Source organism: Neophocaena asiaeorientalis, unplaced genomic scaffold, assembly GCF_003031525.2.
Source record: "Neophocaena asiaeorientalis asiaeorientalis breed wild unplaced genomic scaffold, Neophocaena_asiaeorientalis_V1.1 scaffold597, whole genome shotgun sequence".
NCBI classification, from domain to species: Eukaryota; Metazoa; Chordata; class Mammalia; order Artiodactyla; family Phocoenidae; genus Neophocaena; species Neophocaena asiaeorientalis.
Window position 1 is genome coordinate 1,795,336 of NW_020172664.1, and position 20,318 is coordinate 1,815,653.

Here is a 20,318-nt window from a genome sequence, read left to right on the forward strand (position 1 = left end):
CCTTTTCACTACACAGTGAAGGCCACCAATTGACAGGCATTTTGCATCCCTACAGAGCTTCCAGTCAGCTGTTTAGTGCATTACTTTTATTTTATTTTTTAAAAACATTTATTTATTTATTTGGCTGTGCTGGATCTTCAGTCATGGCACACAAGATCTTTTGTTGCAGCATGCGGGATCTTAGTTGTGGCATGTGGGATCTTAGTTGCGGCATGTGGGATCTAGTTCCCTGAACAGGGATCGAACCCAGGCCCCCTGCATTGGGAGTGCAGAGTCTTAGCCACTGGACCACCGGGGAAGTCCCTAGTGTATTACTTTTAAATATGAAAGGATAACCAAGGATCACCAGGCTCTCAAGGAAAAGAGTTCAGAGGAAATAGGCAATGCAGAGAGTAGAACAAAATATTTTTAAAAAACTAATAATAATCTGAGGAGATAAGAGAAGATATTACATCCACAAGCCAAGGTCAAGGACAGGGTGCTATTGCTATATGGAAAAATAAAAGATGGAAAATTCAGAGAATAATTAAGAGCCCTTAGAAATTCAAAATAGGATAGTCAAAATGAAAATTGCAAGAGAAGGGCTGGAAGTTAAAGTCAAGTAACTTTTGAAAGACAGTTGGATCATCAAAGGCAGAACACAAGAACATAAGAAAATAAGACTTTTTTTTTGAGCTCTAGAGAGTAGTTTGGTGAAAAGCTTTGAAAAGAAATATGATCATCAATACCTCCGAAAAAGAGGGATGTCGAACTGGTTAAATAAAATTTTGCAGAAAGTTTATGGTTTTGGTTAATTACTGTAAGAAGGAAAGGACCATTAACTGACATATAATTACACTGGTGAGAACAACCAACAAAATCAGGACAAGCAGCTGTTAGTGAAGAACAGGGCACAGCAAAGCCTTCAAAGCCTCTTAGAAATCTGTGTCAAATAGGTAAATTACGTTATGTTAGTGGCTGTATGAACTAGAAGTAAGAGCTTTCTTATAAAAGTAGACTGCAAGCTCCATGAGGGCAGGACTCACGTCTTGTCTCATTCATATGTATAGCAATAGATTTCTTTCTATATATACACGAGGAAATAGAGTTATGATTTGAATTATCACTATTCTAATAACTAAAAATTGGGGTTGCTTGATTATTCAGCCAAAGCCATCAAACCCTTGCCAGTTACTAACCCTCTTCTGTAGCAGCCTGAGGGCTGAGGTAGCACATTGGTTGTAACCTTAACAACCTTTGTTAAGAATTACATCATGGTAATGAGATACTATTACTATATACCCACCAGTATGGCTAAAATTAAAAAGATTGTTGATAGATGTCAGAATAGGGTTGTGTCTTGGGAGGGATGTATTAACTGGGAAGAGGGCATTTTCTAGGGAGATGGAAATGTTCTATATGGTGTAGATTGTTGTCACACAGGGGTATACAGTTGACCCTTGAACAACATGGGTTTGAACTGTGTGGGTCCACTTATATGTGGATTTTTTTCAGTAAAAAAATATATGTGTATAAAGATCCATTGAGTTGTTACCTTTAAAAATTGTTTATTTTACTGTATAAAATTAAAACAATAAAAAAAGACCTCACATTTAAAATCATTGAAATGTGGGAGACATCGCAGTCTTGGAGAATGAGAAAATAGAATAGGCAGAGAAAGGAGAGGGGAGCATTTAGGGCACTTAACCTCCATGTTCTCACATGCTAAATGGGTATAAGAAAGAGTGTAGATGAATAGAAAACAAGTACATCAGGAATTGGCTCATAGGTGAATCATCTAAATAAAAACCAGTTGAAATTGTCCCTCTTCTGCTCTGAAGACTCAAACACTTGCTCTCCTCTGTCCTTGAAGACCAACTAACTGAAAAGCTTTCACGAGGAGGCAGATCCTAGAATGCCCATTTATTAAGTTATGGTGAGAATTATAGTTCTCATATGGACACACTAGCATACTTGTGACCTCACAATCAGCACATTCTTGCCTAGTGATTAAGCTGCAGGGAAAGACAAAGAGACCATTTTACTAATTCACCCTGGGTACCATCAAGGCCAGGATGGGACACAAAAGATTCAGGCAGCGTCTTCTTTAGGTTGGTCTCTGGGGGCCTCTGAGAACTGTCTGGTGGACACAGCATCAGAGCAAGAAGAGCTGGATAGCTTCAAAGTGTATTGACTTCAGGGGGAGGGATCTTCATGCCTCCTTCACCACAGGGATGCCCTTAACACCTGAGCCAGAAATACTTGAATTCCACCCCCTAAGATGTCTCACACCAGTAACTAATGGTTGTCACTGCGTGTCTCAGTTATTTATTGCTGCATAACAAACCACTTCGTTTAATTTTGTTGGCAATTGTGTGTGTCAGGAATTCAGGAAGGGTTTAGCCAAGTAATTTGTATTTGATCCACATGGCATTAGCTGGGGCAGGCTGGGGCTGGAGGATTCATTTCCAAGATGGCTCCATCACTCACATGTCTCCCTCACCCCCTCTCTCTCCATGTAGCATCTCACCCTCCGTGCACCAGTCTGCACATGGCTTGGGATAATTTGAGATGATATACATATATGTGTGTGTGTGTGTGTATATATATATATACATATATAAAGATGTTGAATAGGAAATGCTCATCGGGAATTCACGGGTGTAATTTGGGCTGGAGATAAAAATCTGGGAATTATTATCATATTATAGAAGGTAGATCATCTGATGGATGGTCAGAAGTCTGGATGAGTTCACTTAGGTAGTGTAAATGAGAAAAGTCCAGGGACTGAGCCCTGGGGCTCTTCAACACTTAGACGTTGGAGAGGTAAATCAGATTTAATGAAGGAGACTGGAAATGATCAGCCAGTGAGGTAGGAAGAGAATCGGGAGGGTGGTACTCCAAAAGCCAAATGAAACTGTTTTAAGAATGAAGCTATGACTTTGTCAAATACTTTATATAAGTTAAATGAGGTGACCATTAGATTGGATTGACCACTGGATTTAGCAATATGGTAACTCATGACCCCGTTTAGAGAAGTTTTGGTGAAGTGTGGGATGTAGGGGGTAAAGGCATGATTGGAGTAGGTTTAAAAGAGAAAGGGCCCAAATGTCTATCAGTGGATGAATGGATAAACCAAATGTGGTTTTATCCAAACAATAGATTACTATTCGGTTGTAAAAGGGAATGAAGTACTGAAACATCTACAACATGGATGAACCAAGAAAACATGCTAAGTGACAGAAACCAGACACAAATGGCCACATAATATATGACCCCATTTAAAGGAAATGTCCAGAATAGGCAAATCTGGACAGGAAGTAAATTAGGGGTTTCCAGGGCCAGGCAGAGGGGGACTTTGAGACTTCTGATTGGTATAGGGTTTCTTTTGGGGGGAATAGAAATGTTCTGGAACTAGATAGGGGTAATGGTTACACAACTCTGAAAATACTATACTATACTATACTTCAGTATAAATCACTGATTGTACACTTTTTTCCTGCTGTGTTGGTCTTCATTGTTGTGCGCGGGCTTTCTCTAGTTGTGGAGAGCGGGGGCTACTCTTTGTTGCCGTGCATGGGCTTCTTATTGCGGTGGCTTCTCATGTTGCAGAGCGCGGGCACTAGGTGCGCAGGCTTCAGTAGTTGTGGCACACGGGCTTAGTTGCTCCAAGGCATGTGGGATCTTCCTGGACCAGGGCTCGAACCCATGTCTCCTGCATTGGCAGGTGGATTCTTAACCACTGCACCACCAGGGAAGTCCCTTTATTTTTTAAAATATTTGTTAGAAATATTTTCATATCATTATGTAAACAGCTCTTTCATTGTTTTTTTTAGAGCTATACAGTATTCAATATGGATATACCATAATTTATTTAACCAATTCCCTACAGACATTTAGGTTGATTCAAATTTCTTGTTATTACATATATTGCTGCAAGGAATATATAGTGCAAATATATTTCAAGAAAAATTCCTGGAATTCGAACTGCTGAGTCAATGGGTACATGTATTTGTAATTTAGAAAGATACTAATTGCCCTCCATACCAGTTTACACCCCAAACCATAATATAAAAAAATGGCCCATTTATTATCCTGGATGATATGGTATTTAATCACTTACGGCCCTTTCTGTGAATCAAGTACACCAGAATTAAATGACTATGCCAAACACTTTCAAAATTATTAACTGAAAAGAGGTCAAGATTATATTTCCTTGTGGGGTGGGTGGAGTGGGGGGGGTCAGAGATCGACTAGGAAAGGCCATAAAAAAGGGCATTACTTACCTGTGCCAAATTATTTTCTCTCAGCTCTAAGTTCACTCTTCCTTGCGCAACTTTGTGATATGGAACTGGATTCTGTATACCGTTTTCCTTTGGAACAACAGAGGGCACTGGAGTGACACTGCAAGGCAAAAATGTATCAAGATTTATACTTAAAGATTGTGCACTTTTAATTAATTTGGCTGCGCCGGGTCTTAGTTACAGCACAAGGGATCTTCGTTGCCTCGTGCAAGATCTTCCTTGCGGCATGTGGGATCTTTTTTTAGATGCGGCACGTGGGATCTAGTTCCCTGACCAGGGACCGAACCCGGACCCCTGCATTGGGAGTGTGGAGTCTTAACCACTAGACCACCAGGGAAGTCCCAATTGTGTACTTTATGTGTCTTAATTTTGGTGTACAATTATCTGAATTGGTAAATACACTGATACATAAGAATACGTTGTTCGATGTGAATTATTAAAAGGTCATGAACGTATTACCTCAGGTCCTGTTACAGATTGTTTCTTGCTAATTTTAAACTAGAGACAGTCTGTATTTAAGGAGGGCACATCTTGTAAGATTTCAAAGTATTCAACAGCAGCCCATGAATGCTGCTAATTTGTGGAGTAGAGTAGTAAACAAAAGTAAAACACCCCCCCCCCCACACACACACACGCACCCTTATGGATCTTACATTCTTCGGGGGGGTAATATCATAATAAGACTAAGATCTGTTGTGTACTTTGAAGACTCTAAACATCTCAAAGCAGGTTTATTTCCCATCTACCAAAGGATTTATTAGCACAGTGCTTGGCTCATACAGGTGCTCAACAAACATCTGGTAAAGTAGGATATGTTGTTGGCCTACAGTAACCTTGGCAAGCTGTTAGCAGTACGATAAATCCACGTGGGCTTGACCAGAACAGCCGAGCCTCTGTTACTTGTCCAAGTCTTCTACACTGAGCTGCAAATCCTTCTTCTTTTCCCTTTGCTCAGGATCTTTGTTCCAGGAAGGCAATTAAACATTTCATCGCTATACCCATTAGAGGGTGCGTGGGTGGCAGGTAGCAGAGAAGCAGCAAACTTGAGATCCCAGGGGACCAAAGAAAGGTTATGGGCAAACAAACCTCCAAGTTGGCACAGATACGTTTAGTTTCTCTGTATATCAAAGTGTCCCAGCATGTTATCTCACTTAATCTGCACAATAACCCAGGAGATTGGTTTTATAATCTTCATCTTATTGATAAGGAAGTTGAGGGTCTATCTGAAAGGTAAAGTAACTTGCCCTACAACCATTAAACATCAGCTAGAATGCATCCAGGACTGACTCTATGGCTCTTTCTCTGCTAGTCTGTCTCTCAGACGGTGACAGTGAAATGATTTAGATACAATACTATACCCATGGATGGAAAGGCCTTTATTTGATGTACTCATTCTGGAAGATTCTAATCTGCTCCAGAAACTAAAGTTCTTAGTATCTTGGAGGAATCAACTTTTTCTGTGTTCCCAACCCACCTGAGTATACTTTGATACCTGTGGCATAAGACCACCCACAGATCTCGTCTAATCATAGTCCAAGTGGCTCTGAGGGTAGGTGAGGGGGGATTCATTTTAAAAATTAGAACATACTTGGAATTTAGGTTCGCCTGCTTATGAAATTAAGACAAATTTCTTTACAGTTCTTAAAAAATTCAGATTACTTGTACTAAGAGAAAATCTCACTAGTATCTCGATTACTATGATTTAAAAAGAATTGAGTAGGTACAGAATAAACAAATTATGTTTTGGAAGTTGTTCAACAGACAAAGTACACCTAGAGGACATAAAAATTCTTTATTTAACCTAATCCAGCCAGTGTTGAGATAGTCTGCTATGTTAAAAACAAGACGTTTAAAAAAATTACAGCACAGTTAGCAAGGCAGTGACTAATTAAGTCACTCAGTTTAATTTTATCTTCACAGTCATTTGATAATCATTTAATGATGAACAATATTTTCTGCCACTTTGGAGATAAGTTAAATTCTGCAAAGAAGAGAATTCTACCAGTTGTCATTGAATTTTATAAAAGAGGTTTAAAACATTAAAGTTTATAGAAATAACACAGTAAAGAAACGTGAAAATAAACTGGAAAACACAAATATACCTGCCCATCCCAAAAGTCTAGAACATCTCTTAATCTGTCCCCTAATGTTTCTCGTTTACTGCCTCGTTCCCTTTTCCTAGTGTTCAGCAATTAAGACACTACTGCTCTGTAGAGGCTATTTTGAGCTTAGCTAAAGTGCCTCTCTGTTTCTTTAATTTCTCAGTTAATCCTAGAAACAGTCTTCTAAGTATTACTTGTATTTCAGAGATGAAGAAAACTGTAGCTGACAGCAAGTTGTCACTTGATGAAAGTCATACATACAGTTATTAAAAGAATTAGGATCTGAACCTAGGTCCACCCAACTTTAGTCAGCCCATGCTTTTGTTGATTCAGGGTGGTGCAGGACACTTTCTGAAGAGGCTGGTACCTGGTACTTCTTGAGCTAAGGCTCTTTAGATTTAAATGTGTTCAATTCCAGGGCTGAGGCTACTCTGGTCCCCAGGCACTTGCAGTTCCTTCCCCACAGCCCTCAAAACTCCTTCTCCCTGCCCCTAAAGGATTAGAGTTGTTTCTCTGGCCCTCACAAGCCCCGATGCCAAACAAATCCAAGCAATTATTCCCCCATTTTGGGCATAAAGTAATAAATGGGGAACTGTGTGCTTGTGTAACTTTAGTAAAGGCTGCTAAAAGCTGTTCTATATAACAAAATTATGCAGGAAATATCCAGTATGTCTTTTCATATTGAAAATTTAAGAAAGCCAATATATTTTATAAGCACAGCTATATAATCTGTTATTTTTATATATAATCATAGTTTTATATCTCCCCTTCAGAACTGTAGCAGTGATCTTAATATAAGGCTCACTGTCAGTCAAATATTCCCTTCCTCCCCAAGTAATTACAACTTTGTTCAATAGCCATTCACATAAATTTCATGTTACAACTCAAAATTAAGACATTCATACTATAGAAAGGTACCAGTCTTAAATTACTGAAGTTAACATATACTACTGTAATCTAACATAGCTCAATCTATACTTGCTACAATCCTAAAGTGAAGTGGCCACTTATCAGTAAGGGGGAACATTCATATTGCCATGCATTAGATGCTGTGAACAAGAAAATAAATAGGGTTTTTGGAACTATCTTTAAAAAACTTAATACTAATTGATGAAAATCACTCCAAGACCAGATTGCTGAACATTAAAAGGGTCACTACTGAAGAGCTTAAAATAAATAACTGCTTTTGAAAAATGAATATAAAACTAGTTAAACAGTGACTATTAAGGTGCTAGCCTCCTCAGTATGACAAGCAATTTAAATTTAAAAATATTAGTATTGGTTTTTTTTCTTATAATAATTTGACAAAAACAATGACCTTAATATTTACTCAAGACTTGTTTTCATAATTATTTCTTCACTGACTGGTATAAAAACAAAGAGCTCAAGGCCTCACCTTGGTTTACTCACTGCTGGTTTTCTACCTGTTGAAACTAGACTGTAAACTACATAAAAGCAGGAACCAAGTCTGTTTTGTTCACCACTGTATCCCCACAACACTTTGCATAGTGCCTGGGGAAGTAGGAGGTGATCAACAAATACCTGAATAACTGAATCGATGAGAAAGGAGAGGAAAATAACTTTATTTTTTGCAAATCGTTCTCTGTGCTCAAACTACTATAAACTGGCAGTTCTAATTTCTAGAAACACGAATTTAAAAACCTTACTCCGGTGATGGAAGGACCTGATGTCGCTATCTCTGTCTCTGCCTTTCTCTCTCTCTCTCTCACACACACACACACACACACACACACACACACACACAGTAATTAAGACTGCATGAGTCAAAATTACAATATGAACTATGAGATGTCAACATTATATAAATAAAATTTAATAGTGAAAAAGTGATCTGGAAGCCCTGTGAATTTTTACCCTACACGTTTTGGAGGATATCACATGGGTTAAGAAAAACACAGCAAAACTGCATTTGTTCAGATAATCATTTGAATGTTTACATACATTTTTGGTTTGTTAATTATGTATAACTAATTTACATTTCCTCATATTAACATATACTCCTGTTTAGCTTGTAATCAAATTATGCCAGTGAGAAAAATCCTCATAGTACCTTCATTGAGTTGCTGATTCTAAGAAAACACTGAACATGAACATGTACAAAAGAGGCCTTTGAATAAAACAGCATGTGCATTTTTAAATATTTGCACAGTTTGATCTTTACATTTCTGTCTGAAGAAAATATGAACAAAACTCAGGTTCACCATGCCAAGATAATGGTTCAGATGACTGCCATAAAAGAAGTACATACAAAACAATGAAAACAAATCACATCCTTAGGTTCCGTGATTACTGAGAGGGTTTCCCCTTCCCTAAGTGCTTTATTTTACTTCTTAAAAATATGAGAGCAGCAGCTTATCGCAAGTCTCCACTACTGTGCATTAATGATGGAATCAAAACAACACAACAGACTCATAAGAATGAGAGGACTGCAGAACAATGAGAAGTCACAGTTTTATGCTTCTTCTTGCTCTGGATAATTTAGAATTTTGCGGTGTGCCTGACGTAAATATTGCTGCTGTTTGAAGTAAACCTTGAATGCTCCTTTAATGGCAACAAAAGCAATTCCACCCTAAAAAAAGAGAAAAATTAGCTTTTTATAATGCAGATTTAGAGGAACATAATAAAAATCATTTTACTTAAATCACAAAAGACACAAGCATTGTTGCTAATTCAGATGACTGCAAATGAAATAGTTCTCTTTTTTTTTTTTTACTAGGGGGTAAGATAGGAATAGACATTAGAGGTCAGAAAGCCTTTATCCTCTCTGAGTAATCTTCCTTCCACTTAGCTCTAAATCCATTCTCATATAGTAGAGAGAATGCCCAGGCATTATATGCAGGCTGCTACCAGAGGGGAGAAGTGGGAACAATAATAATGACATCAAACAACATAAGGGCTTACTATGTGCTAGCACTTCAAATGAATTATCTGATTTAACCCTCACAATAATCCTGAGGTAGCTACCACTACTATCTCCATTCTACAAGCATAGAGAAATCAAGAACTTTTATTTAGGTTTCTCAGAAAGACAATGTCTGTGATAGGATTTGACCTGGGCAGTCTGACCCTAGAGCAGAATCTTTTCAACACTATCTTTTGGGAGTAATGATTCACGCATATCCCAGGAGAGAACTCCCACAGCATAGTTCCAGAAGACTAGAACTACTGCAGTGGATCCTCCTCTTTTTATTGCTATTGGATGACAGCGGGGATCAAATAGAGACTTAAGGCACAGGAGCCATAGTATAAATATTTATATAGTCTCATTCTTTTTTTTTTTTTAAAACAAATATACAGTTCTTTCTCTTTTGCATAGTCACTTGAAAAAAGTAATATTAAAGCCACCTTACCAAGATTGTCCTTTGTAAATTAGAGTTAACACTACTGAACATTAGTTTACCAACTATTGTTGCAATAGTAGGAAAAACAAGGGCTCCACACAAAATTCGGGTCGCAGAGACATGATCTGCTAAAGGATTAGCCTCGGCTGGAATTCGAGGAACAGGACAACCAATCCCTAGAGGAAAAAATGTAGAGTATTAGTGCTAATAAATCAGAATATCTAAAATATCTTTGCATGCTAGGATTCGTCCACAAGATTAATTTGGTATGTTCATTACCACCACAATTCAGGGCCTTACCTGGAAATATACTGTTCAAAATTTGTAGTTTATTTGAGTATTTGCGCCATAGTCTAAGCACATAGTCCTCCCAGCGAATCATCTTGCCTAATATCAGCATGACAGGAATAGTAGGAAGTCCAATTAAAAGGAATAAAGGATCAGCTCTCTCCATAACATCCAGACCTTCTTTATGGCCTACAACCTGTGAAACAGATAGCATTTGCTCCAATCACTTCCTTATCTAATGAAGGGTTCCATGCTTGAGTGCAATTCATTTTAGAGGAAACGCTAAATTTCAAAAGAATACAGAAATAAAAAGTTTTAAAAATAAGCTGGAAAGCTATCAATCCTGATTTATTTATAAGAAATGTCTCTCATTTCTTATAAATGAGAAAAAGAAAAGCTTTTGGGAAAAGCTTTTGGGAAAAAGAAAAGCTCCCAAGCTGTTTCATATTACATTGGAATAAAAGCTTTAATTGATTACATTTCAAAAGAGGGGAGAGGACTTCTGGTTCTTGCTTCCATTCCTCTATTTAATTTGGTTAGACTGGGCTATAATTTTAGGTCTCATGTGTCTTCCAGAAGAGCAACTGTTTTCCTGCTCTTCCTACTAGGAGGTAAGCACAGCCAGCCAAGAGACAGGACCGGCCTTCAGGAGGTAGTCTGAAATCTCATTTCTCTTTGGCTTTCTACCTGCTCAGTGGTGTCTGGGATTGAGTGTGATTTCTCTGGCTGGCTAAATGCCTGCTCTACAGACTTAACTCTCCTAAAATGCAACTCCAAGGTCTATATTTGAGGGAATGCAATAGGAGGTCCAGTTCTGGTTCCAGGTTCCAGTCACTTTTTCTAATCCAGGAACCCAAGGGTGCCTACCTATGGGGTAATAAAGCTAAAACAATCCTTCCCCTCTCATCTGGGTCTTGGAGTTATTTCTCAATTGGTTTAGATCTGAGAGGGCAAGAAGGACATGATTAATTCACATTTGTGAATCTCCATACTTCCCCTCCTGGCAAAATTCTTTTCACTTGTTGATCAATCTTGGTCTTACATGTCTCTCAACATGGCCACTTTGTTGGTGAGCATCTTACTTTTAACTAGAAAATTTCCCTAAAAATTCTTTCACAGGTCTCAAATGACCTCCCTTTAGCCAAAAGTCTCAAATGCTGGCAAATTAAATATATTTCTCTGAGGGATTATTCTTGGCAGTTATGACAGTGGAGACTATTTCAGAATCTTGGGGTTTTAGCCCATCCAGGTATCACAGCTTGATATGAGGAGACTACTATAAAGGTTTCTATATAGTTTTTCTGTACACACTTGAGGATTAAACTATGAAGAAAGGGTTGTTGATATAGACAATTTATGTCTTTGCCTTTGTCTATATCTCTGAGAGGGACGAGGGAAAAGAAAGGAAGGAAAGGCAAGGAGGGAAGGGAGAAAAGAAGGTAGGGAAGACTAAAAGCTCCAGGGACAGTATCTACTCAGGAAAGCAAACTCATGAAAAAGTAAACGGGATGTTTTTTCAAAAATGAGATGCCCTTTACGTCAGCTATTATAGCAGATTTTTTTAGGTGGACTTCAAGAAGATGTGAAATAAGGAAGCTGACAATGGTCACGGCAAATTCAAATTCTAGACAACAGACTTGATCCAGGTAGAAATAGTTTATAAAATTATGTGGAGGGACTTCCCTGGCAGTCCAGTGGTTAAACTCTGCACTTCCAACACAGGGGGCACGGGTTCAATCCCTGGTTGGGGAACCAAGAGCCCACATGCCATGTTGTGTGGCGTGGCCAACCAAAAAAAAAGAAAAGAAAAAGCATGTGGAGAGGACTAAATTGGGTGCTCTTAAAATTTCAGCTAAGGATATAGCCCAGACTTTTGTGCATGATTAATTTATCTAACCAAGATGTAACATTAAAGAACAGAGGACTAGCCTCTTCCAAGTGGTCAAAACCCATGGTATCAGTATCTGATATTCTTCTGTGTTTCCACGTAGAAATTAACAACCTCATATCTTGCATGTGAAGGGTGGTTGTTTTCAGCTGCCCTAAAGTGAAATAGTCTGGTTCACCATATTTCATAAACACATATCTCACCCTGGTGGCAAAAGTGGATTAGCCCAGAAACTGTCTTTACCTATAATGCTTGTCACATGACACTCTATTTTTTATATCATTTTATTATTTTCAATATTATGATCACTTTAAAGTTATAACTAAATGTGATTTAAATACTCCCAAAGTGTTAGCAAATAAATTCAGGAATTTGAAAAATTCCTTTGTTGGGTTATGTTTTCTTTTTAGAATTTAGGGTTTAAAAATATAAAGCAGGGCTTCCCTGGTGGCACAGTGGTTGAGAGTCCGCCTGACAATGCAGGGGACATGGGTTCGTGCCCTGGTCCGGGAAGATCCCACATGCTGTGGAGGGGCTGGGCCCGTGAGCCATGGCTGCTGAGCCTGTGCGTCCGGAGCCTGTGCTCCGCAATGGGAGAGGCCACAACAGTGAAAAAGTGAATATTCAGGTATGGACTATAGTAAGGGAAAATTTATTCCTCATGGGTAGCAGTAAAAACTTTCCAACCAGGTGTCTAAGAATGAGGAAATAAAAAAGAAAACAGGGCAAATGGTGAGCAAAAGCCCATTTTCCCCACCTGTGATCAAGAGTCATGCTTCGTGCTTAAGCTGAGGCTGACCATTACATGCATACCTGCATGCATTCATTCAACTGAATAATGATTACGTGCCAGACACAGGCCTAGGTGCTGGGAATTAAAAGGTGAGCTAAATAGACGTCTTTTGGAGGTAAGAGGCAATCAAATCAAACAAGTGTGCAAATATAACGTTAAGGAACTAGGACAGTGTTAACACCTGTAGTGTCATACTACGTACCGCTACAGTCAGACTCAAGGGTAATAAATGAAAGTTGAATTAATCAATGGGGCTGATTTAACTCTGGTCAATATAAAACCAGCAGATCTTGTGTAAGATCATGTACATTCTGATGTTATGCCCTAAGACTGAAAAAGATAACTTTCAAGACTTAAATTCTGAGGTTAGATTCAGGAACTATAGAATGTCTTCTCTAAGATTTTTCTTTTTTTTTTTTTGCGGTACGCAGGCCTCTCACTGTTGTGGCATCTCCCGTTGCGGAGCACAGGCTCTGGATGCGCAGGCTCAGCAGCCATGGCTCACGGGCCCAGCTGCTCCGCGGTATGTGGGACCTTCCCAGACCAGGGCGCGAACACGTGTCCCCTGCATCGGCAGGTGGACTCTCAACCATTGCGCCACCAGGGAAGCCCTTCTCTAAGAATATTTTATCCATGTACAAAATCAAGGCCTACGGAATTGCAGGTTTAGAGAAAGGTTTGTTTGTTTTTCTGCTTAAGAGCTAAAAGCGAAATCTCCATAGTCAGCTAGGCCTGCGGTTCATCAATGCTAAAATGCTAAGAGTTAGTTTTAATTAAGTTTTGATCTTTTAAAGCACTGCCTATAGAACCCTACTTTTAAATGGGAGGATGGAACAGCAATGAACTAAAAGGTTTCCTTAGAATTCAGGGTAATTAAATGCAACACAATTAAGAAGGGACAATGCGTGTGGGGGCTGCTTTACAGCAGAGGCAGAAGCAGAGCTGGGCCGGGTGTCAGTGTTCCACTGTTCCCGGATACAATGCTCCAGCTGCCTCTGGGACCAGCTATCATTTCAGGAGCCCTAGATTAGGGACAGGAGTCCTAATGCTTCTTCCTTGCTGGAAGGTGGTACTGGTACTGGACATGTAAGCTCTCTGAACCTGTAAACTAGGAATAATTGATAGTATCTATGTCACAAGATTGTTGCAAGAATTATATGCATCAGTGCTTGAAAGGTGTTCAGCCAGGTGCTAAGGGAAGAAAAAGTTAACTATTAGTTGTCTTTTCAACAGAAATTTAAATCAAAGGGACCATTCAAGTTCTTTACAACGAAAAGGGATCGAACCTAAGACTGGTTCATGAAGAAATAAATGGGAAAAAACAGTGATCCGATTCCTTAATCTGATTTACCTGAACTTCAGAGTAGTCAGAGAACAAAAGGAAAAAAAATAGTTAAGTGTGAAAAAGAAAATCCTAAATTCTGCTGATGGAGTAGGGGGCACGACTGCTATCAAATATTCAGAAAGATAAAAGTCTTCCGAATACTCTTAAATCACACAACAGGAGCTATCTACTGTCACAGCTAATCACTCCCATTTCTGGGCTAAAAAAAAAATCTTTTCAAGTGAGACAGTACATGTGAAGGTTATATCTAAATGGTAACACATAATATATATATGCATTATCATCATTTTAGTTCTTTTCTGTCACCATTAACCTTCTTTACTGTCACCATTAGCATGTTTATTTTTGTCTCCTTGCTCATATCATTTCCTCCTCTCTGCCAATCCAAATCATTCTCTACAAGGGTCAGCTCAAGACTTATTTTTTTCATAACTTCAAATGATCTTTCACTTTTACTGAATTAAAATACTGTTAATGAAGTCTTTCCTTAATTGGCTCCTGTTGTTGAAGTGTCTCATTAATTACGAGAATTCTTTTAAGACTGTGCTAGCCTAATATCTTTTCAAAAAGAGCCATCCTATTTCTTATGGTCAATTAGGTCTTAAAGAGAAATCACTCAATCTCAGAGGGCCTTAGTTTCCCCATCTGCAAAAATATACTTTTGTATAATGTATTTGTACATTAAACAATGTATAATCTCTAAGTTTTCAGGTCTTTGTCAGTCCTAGTGAATGGTCCTGAACTTCCTGGATCTAATGATATACTAATACTCATTACTGGAGCTTAACAAATTATTACAGAACATATAGTCAGTTAAACAAACCTGTTACTACCTGATAGAATTGGTCATATTAAAAAAATCACTATTTATGAAAGCCTTTTAAAGTTAACATCTGTGTATATGCTATACAGGGAACACCTACGTATAAGATAGTCTCTACTTTCTCAAGGAAATTACCTGCCAATAGGAGGAGTAAGGCCTGAATACAGCAAAAGTTAAATAACTTAGGTAATCTATATAAGAAATAGCACTTGGTCAACACAGGATTGGCTGCCATTTGAGGAATAAAAATGTCATGAATGCAGAGGAAGAAGAAATCACACTGGGCAGGAGTTGCCTGATAAGTTTCATGGAGGGAAAGTGGCTGAACTAAGCCTGGAAGGAGGGTTTAAATTCGGAGAGAAAGGCCTGAAAGGACAGGTATTAGGCAGGGAGGGTGACATAAGCCAAAGGACAGAGGTAAAAAAACTAAACAACATAAGGATGGGTTGGAGGAGACAGCCCCATAGGCCTCAAAGTAGAATGAAGTTAAGATTGTGGAGAACACTGCATAACAAACCAGGTTAAGGAAATGGAATCTTTTTCAAGTCAGTGATTCTCAATCTTTATCCACTATCCTATGACAAATGATTTGTGATTCATTCCAGTGACTACATCCAGATTTCTGGGGTGTCATCAACATTTTATAAAGAAGCATTGCAATATTCTGTCTCACCATGATTATTTAGATAGGTTATGTGGAACTTCTAGAATATTACATATAATCCCTTCGATCCCTTTTTCTTTCATGTATTCTTTTAATTTATATTAAAGAAAAGCAAGTTATATCATCTACAAACCAAAGTGTGTTAACTATTACTGAGTTAGTTATGAAACATTTAACCGGGCTTCCCTGGTGGTGCAGTGGTTAAGAATCCGCCTGCCAACGCAGGAGACACGGGTTCAAGCCCTGGTCTGGGAGGATCCCACATGCCGTGGAGCAACTAAGCCTGTGCGCCACAACTACCGAGCCTGCGCGCCACAACTACAGAGCCCACGAGGCACAACCACTGAGCCCACGTGCCACAACTACTGAAGCCCGTGAGCCTAGAGCCCATGCTCAGCAACAAGAGAAGCCACTGCTATGACAAGCCCGTGCACCACAACGAAGAGTAGCCCCCGATCATCGCAACTAGAGAAAGCCTGCGTGCAGCAACAAAGACCCAACGCAGCCAAAAATAAAAATAAATTTATTAAAAAAAAAAAAGAAACATTTAACCAATCTAGGTGCTGCTTTTGAAAATGATCACTTAAGTTAGAGGAGATGTTAAGCTTTGAAGTAAACTGTTGAAAGGTATTATTTTAGGAAGATTCATTTGGAAGGATGGATCAACAGAAAAGAATGAAGTTAAAGAAAACAATCAAGAGGCTCCTTTAGCCATCCAGGTATGATGGGAGAAAGACAATAAGTCAAGTATTAAAGATTGTGGAAAGGAAGGCACAGATGTTAAGACATATCTAGATGGAAATTGCTTGGACTTAGTGGACTGGATATAGCGCTATGAAGTAGAAAGAGTTAAAGGTAATCCTCAGAATGTAGGCTATATATCGAGTAGATGGGAAAATAATTGTAGGAATCAAAGATATAGAGAAATGATAACAGAATAAATTTAGGTTTCAATTTGAGGAAAAGACAAGTTTGATTTCAATAATATTGAGTGTGAAGTCATAAGAGGTCATTTAAGGAGAAGGACCATGCTGTTCTTATAGGACTGATTTTGGGAAAAGATTAGGGTGAAAGACATCAAAACGCACAGTTAAGATGGCTGGAAATCTTCAAAGAAGAGGTATACAGAGAGAAAAGTCAAGGGCCTGGGACTAAATCTTGAAATTTAAGTCATTCTAATTTTCATCAACAGTTACTAACTGTAGCATTGTTTTGTAATAGCAAAAAACTAGAAGTAACTAACTGTCTAATCAATAAGAGACTGGTTAGTAAACTGTTGAAATTCTATACAAAGAATGCTATGCAGATTTCTCCATACTCTGTGAAAAGATCTCTAAGATTCATTGTTTTTGGAAAAAGGGGGGTTCAGCTCTAATACATTTCCTTTTGGGGGGATAACTATAATGTGTGTGGGAGAACATATTTATTTTATCTTGCATATGCACAAACAAAGTCTGGAAGAATATATCTGGCTACCTGAGGAGAGGGGAACCTGGGCAAATGAAGGACAGGAGTAAGAAGACTTTCCCCTAGAGAGCTTTTATATATTTTCTTATTTTTAAGCCATGAGAATGTTATCACTTGTTCAAATAATAATTTTAAAAACTCCTAACAAAAATCTATTTAATCTGTTTGATCTTCATATCAAAAGTAACATCATCAAATAGAATAAAATAGTGAACCTGCATCACTGTCACTGCTCCATAAGTCACAGCAGTCCAATAGATAGAGCCAACCATTATTCCTGCTGCAGCAAATGGACAGGCTTTTGAGATCAGTCTATCTGCAAGATCCAAGACGTAAACAACTGGACCTATAATATAAAGAAAACAAAGTTTCAACACAAGACATTAAAAAAAGACCAGATCTAAAATATTTTTATGAAGTTGGATGCCCTGATGCTTTAGAAATAACTTATAAATGTAATGGGAACCTAGATTTGAACAGATTTAGAATTTCTCAGTCATTTGCATGAATAGCTGAGTTTTACTTCCTAAATCCTAGGAAATAGCCTCTTCGAATTTTTATCTTTATCAGTAAACCTAAGAGTAAAGCCTTAACACAGCTGCTTCTTATAAAGGAAAATAGTTCTCTTACTTCTCTTAATGACACTGGCTACTGCAGAATGACATGGCCATTTCAACTTGCTCTTCACAAACAGTTCCTGGCCACAATTAGTTTCTATAGTACTTGGTAAGACTATCACTTCTTTGACTTCACTTATTACTTCCTTGATAGTGTGTGAAGGTAACCTAGGCTATTTTTTTGTAGTTACTCAAAGTCAACCTATCTTACTTTGATATCCAATATACTATATTTAGTTGAGTACTATTCTCTAACGAACTACTTTTAATGATCATGCCAGTTTTTATGGCATTCCAACAGCTGTATATGCCCATTATGCTTCTATTATTATGTGCTTACAAAGCAAAATTTGGTTATTATCTCCTCTGGTAGTTATTTGGAATAATTATACTAGGAGGAATTATAATAATTGCAATTAAGCCTGATATAATTTAGCTCCAGAATTTTCCAGAATAGTGGAAAAGTCTTAGACCTGAATTAGAGCAAGGCCTAAATAAAGAATTAAATATCCAAGTTGAACTAAAGGAACATGCAACCTTGACTTGGTTAGTAATCATCATATTTGTTGAATGCCCTCTACATAAAAACTATTACTTAGGACATTTTCTTAGAAATGTACAAGAGGTATTACCTACCTCTGGGGGCTTACAATCTATAGGAGGATGCTGTATACAAAACCAACTTATTTTCATTGTACAAAGAAATTCAAATAGCAATATGATGATAAAATCATTAAAAGAACAAGCATCCATCTGTGGAGCCCTGATCAATAGTTCCCCCTGATTGCTGGAGCCAGTAATATTACTAGTCGCTGTATAAAGGCAGATCATACTGTGAAGAAGGAAGAACATTAGGAGAGGTGTCAAAGGGACCTATGATTTAAATTTAGCATATAAACTTATTATTGTCAAAATTTAACTTACATAACATTTAAAACTATGACAACGCATCTTTTGGGACCAAAGAGATAAAGTAAGCCTAGTTCAATGTATACTGACTCTACATTCTACATGATAGCAGGTGCTGTGCCACACATTACATGTATCATTATTTAATCTCATAATGTAGGGTTTAATCCTTAAAATACACAAATTTGCAGGTTTAAGTTTATAACCCTCTCAGAAGGCATAATAAGAAGCATTTTACTAAGTCACCAAAGATCCCTGAAATGCTGGTACTAAAAGTTAAAGCCAATAGGTATATATAAAACCTCAAAACTTAAGCTTTCATATTCTCTATCGATAGTTCTTTAATCAGAAAATTGAAGCCACAAAACAACAACTACAGACTCTTTACAGCACGTTTCCACCTACCAACATCACACCTATCTGAAGTCAATCCCCACTTATACATCAGATCCCATTCTGTCACCAACTCAAAGACGCAGGTCTAGCAATTCACTTTTACCCTCCTACATCATTTCCCCCTACCCTTTATTGGATTATTTTCATCAAACATGTCATTATTTATTCTATCTTAAAGAAAAAAAGAAAGCCCTTCTCTTGATCCTTCTTTTCCCTTTGCTCCCTTTACAACAAAATCACTCAGAAGATTTTTCTGTTTTCACTCTCTCTCTCCAATTCTCTCTTAAATCCACTCCACCAAAACTGCTCATCAAGGTCACTAACAACCCACACATAGCTAAATCCAATGGTCTAATCTCAGCCTTCCTCTTATTTGGCCTACCACCAACATCTGATAGATGTTCCCTTCTTCTTCCCAATAATCACTGCACCTCCAGGACATCACCATCTCTTGGTTTTCTTTCCAGTCACTAACTTTTCAGTCTCCTTTGCTGGTTCCTCCTCTTTTTCTTGACCTCAGTGAGGCCCACCCTGTCAACTTCTACTTCATCATACTCCCTATTTGATTACTCTGCTCTATTTTTCTTTTTCCTAAAGCACTTACCACCTAACATACTCTAATTTACTTATTGTTTCCACCTACTAGAATAGGGGTTGAAAAACTATGGCCCATGGGCCGAATCCACCTCACTGTTACCGTAAATAAAGTTTTCGAGAAAGATGGCCACATGCAAAGTTAGCTGACCCTTGAACAACACGGGTTTGAACTACATGGATCCACTTACACTAGGATTTTTTTCAATAGTAAATACCACAGTTCTACACAATCCTCTGTTGGTTGAATCCATGGATAGGGAGGGATACAGAGGAGCTGTGGATAAGGAGGGCCAACTATAAGTTATATGTGGGTTTTTGACTGCACAGAGGGTTGGCACCCCTTCCCCCCTCCAAGCCTGCACTGTTCAAGGGTCAACTGTATTTACTATATATATATATTTTTTTTTTTTTTTTTTTTTTTTTTACAGAAAAAGTTTATTGGCTCCTGAACTAGAATGTGAGCTCCAAAGCGAAAGTGACCTTTTTATTTTGCTTATTGACGAATCCCAATTCCTTTGATTCTCAAAAATTTGCTTAATTCTCTACTGAGGTACTTATGAAAAACTATGATATGAAAATCTCTAGGTCTTCCTTTTTCATTATTCCGTATGAAGCCCAAGTTATGAGACTATTTTCTACCCAGTCAGAATCAGAATGTATTAGGAGAGAAGGTATTTTACCTGCTTCCAGCTGACCTTCGCCCCCCCATCCCCCACCTCTTCAAAAGGGTGCGTGGAAAGATCTACTGATGGAGCAAAGCAATATAATTCCTAAAAAAAGTAAC

At 38.1% G+C, this 20,318-nt stretch overlaps 1 protein-coding gene across 1 annotated transcript in view; it reads right to left on the reverse strand.

Moving 5' to 3' along the window:
- Positions 1-6,056: 6,056 nt before the first annotated feature.
- MARCHF5 (membrane associated ring-CH-type finger 5) overlaps positions 6,057-20,318 on the reverse strand; it is a 51,953-nt gene continuing 37,691 nt past the window's right edge. The window contains exons 3-6 of the mRNA XM_024739540.1: positions 17,231-17,361; positions 10,048-10,231; positions 9,757-9,923; positions 6,057-8,975 (exon numbers count right to left, since the gene is read on the reverse strand). Of these exons, the coding sequence (XP_024595308.1) occupies positions 8,859-8,975; positions 9,757-9,923; positions 10,048-10,231; positions 17,231-17,361 (599 nt within the window). The 3' untranslated portion in view covers positions 6,057-8,858. The remainder of the gene's footprint in view (positions 8,976-9,756; positions 9,924-10,047; positions 10,232-17,230; positions 17,362-20,318) is intronic.